General features: G+C 55.2%; 1 protein-coding gene across 1 annotated transcript; it reads left to right on the top strand.

Moving 5' to 3' along the window:
* Positions 1-487: 487 nt before the first annotated feature.
* On the top strand, positions 488-1,584 carry LOC121274747 (actin-related protein 2-A-like). The gene is made up of 3 exons (XM_041182090.1): positions 488-672; positions 1,006-1,233; positions 1,377-1,584. The coding sequence occupies exons 1-3, from the start codon at positions 488-490 to the stop codon at positions 1,582-1,584; spliced, it is 621 nt and encodes a 206-aa protein (XP_041038024.1).
* The last annotated feature ends 156 nt before the right edge of the window (positions 1,585-1,740 follow it).

The raw sequence follows: 1,740 nt of genomic DNA, 5'->3' as shown, positions 1-1,740 counted from the left end.
ACACACACATACACTTACTCTTGCACACTCCCACATACTCTCACACACTCAGGCACACTATCTCACACATCTCACACACACACATACTCTCATGCACGCTCTCATGCCCTCTCCCTCTCCCCCTCGCGTGCGCCCACACCCTCACACGCAAACACTCACACGCAAACACTCACACGCAAACACTCACACGCAAACACACACAGTCACATCACACATTCTCTCTCTGATTCACACTGTCTCACACCCACACCCTCGTTCACCCACACCCTCACCCTCACCCTCACGCCCACCCACTTGCCCCTCGTACACTCACACCCCTGCACACCCTGTGCAAGTGCACAGAGACAAAGCAGGAGAGACAGGCAGCCCTCGCTGCTGTTAGGGCCAAAAACTAGCCCAGTGCAAATCTGAACTGTCAGCGTCTGACCTGCAAAACCCAGGTGATGTGGGTGGGGGGGGGGTGTTGATGCTGGGGATAGGATTTGAAATGGTTCAAGGGGCTGAATGGCCTCACTCCTGTTACACTAAGACTGTACGCTGCTATCCCACTCTCTCTCTCTCTCCCCAGTTTGTGAAGTGTGGTTTTGCCGGCTCGAATTTCCCGGAACACATCTTCCCAGCACTGATCGGACGGCCAATCGTCCGCTCGACTGCCAAAGTGACAGCATCAAGATCAAGGTAACCGGAGCATCTGGTGCAACCGGCAGGTTCTGGAGAGCTTCACTCTGTATCTAACCCCGTGCTGTACCTGTCCTGGGAGTGTTTGATGGGGACAGTGTAGAGGGAGCTTTACTCTGTATCTAACCCCGTGCTGTACCTGTCCTGGGAGTGTTTGATGGGGACAGTGTAGAGGGAGCTTTACTCTGTATCTAACCCCGTGCTGTACCTGTCCTGGGAGTGTTTGATGGGGACAGTGTAGAGGGAGCTTTACTCTGTATCTAACCCCGTGCTGTACCTGTCCTGGGAGTGTTTGATGGGGTGTTGATGTGTGTCGGGATGTCCGACAGGATCTGATGGTGGTGATGAGGTGAGTGAATTTCGCTCGATGCTGGAGGTGAATTTTCCGATGGAGAATGGGATTGTCCGGAATTGGGATGATATGAAGCAGCTTTGGGATTACACGTTTGGGCCTGAGAAACTGGACGTTGACCCTCGCAACTCTAAGATTCTCCTGACTGAACCTCCCATGAATCCCATCAAGAACCGGGAGAAGGTCATCGAGCTAAGGGCAGGGTCAGGGTCAGGGTCAGGGGTCATGTGTCAGGTCAGAGCCCGAGGGCATCCAGTGTCCAGCTTTGGGGACCGGTGCGGAGCGAGTCTTCCTGCGCACCACTCTCCCTCTGTCACATCAGCCATGTAATTGTGTGTTCCTCTAGCCTGGCTATTGGGCAACATGCAGCATCACAACCAGGACTATTGGGCAACATGGGGCATCGCAACTGGGGCTATTGGGCTACCTGGAGCATCGCAACCGGGGCTATTGGGCTACCTGGAGCATCGCAACCGCGGCTATTGGGCTACCAGGGGCATCACAACCAGGGCTATTGGGCTACCAGGGGCATCACAGCCGTGGTTCTCCTTTGAACCACATCCTCTAGGCAGTGACTGCCCCCCCCCAACCCCCCCAGGCTCAGACTGGTATATGGGTGTGAGTGTGGAGGGTGGGGTTAGGGTGGGTTTGAGGATGTGGTTGCTACGCTCTGCTGTGATGCCACCAGAGTGGATCAGCCCCCTCACTCT

Source organism: Carcharodon carcharias (assembly GCF_017639515.1).
Source record: "Carcharodon carcharias isolate sCarCar2 chromosome 37 unlocalized genomic scaffold, sCarCar2.pri SUPER_37_unloc_5, whole genome shotgun sequence".
NCBI lineage: Eukaryota > Metazoa > Chordata > Chondrichthyes > Lamniformes > Lamnidae > Carcharodon > Carcharodon carcharias.
This window is presented reverse-complemented; position numbering and strand designations above follow the sequence as displayed.

Excerpts from the sequence above, each read along its gene's own strand:
- LOC121274747 (XM_041182090.1), top strand. The coding sequence starts at position 488 with ATGGTTCAAGGGGCTGAATGGCCTCACTCCTGTTACACTAAGACTGTA. Across the intron at positions 673-1,005 it reads GCCAAAGTGACAGCATCAAG|AGGATCTGATGGTGGTGATG; the intron begins ATCAAGGTAACC and ends GGGATGTCCGAC. Across the intron at positions 1,234-1,376 it reads GTCATCGAGCTAAGGGCAGG|CCTGGCTATTGGGCAACATG; the intron begins GTCAGGGTCAGG and ends GTGTTCCTCTAG.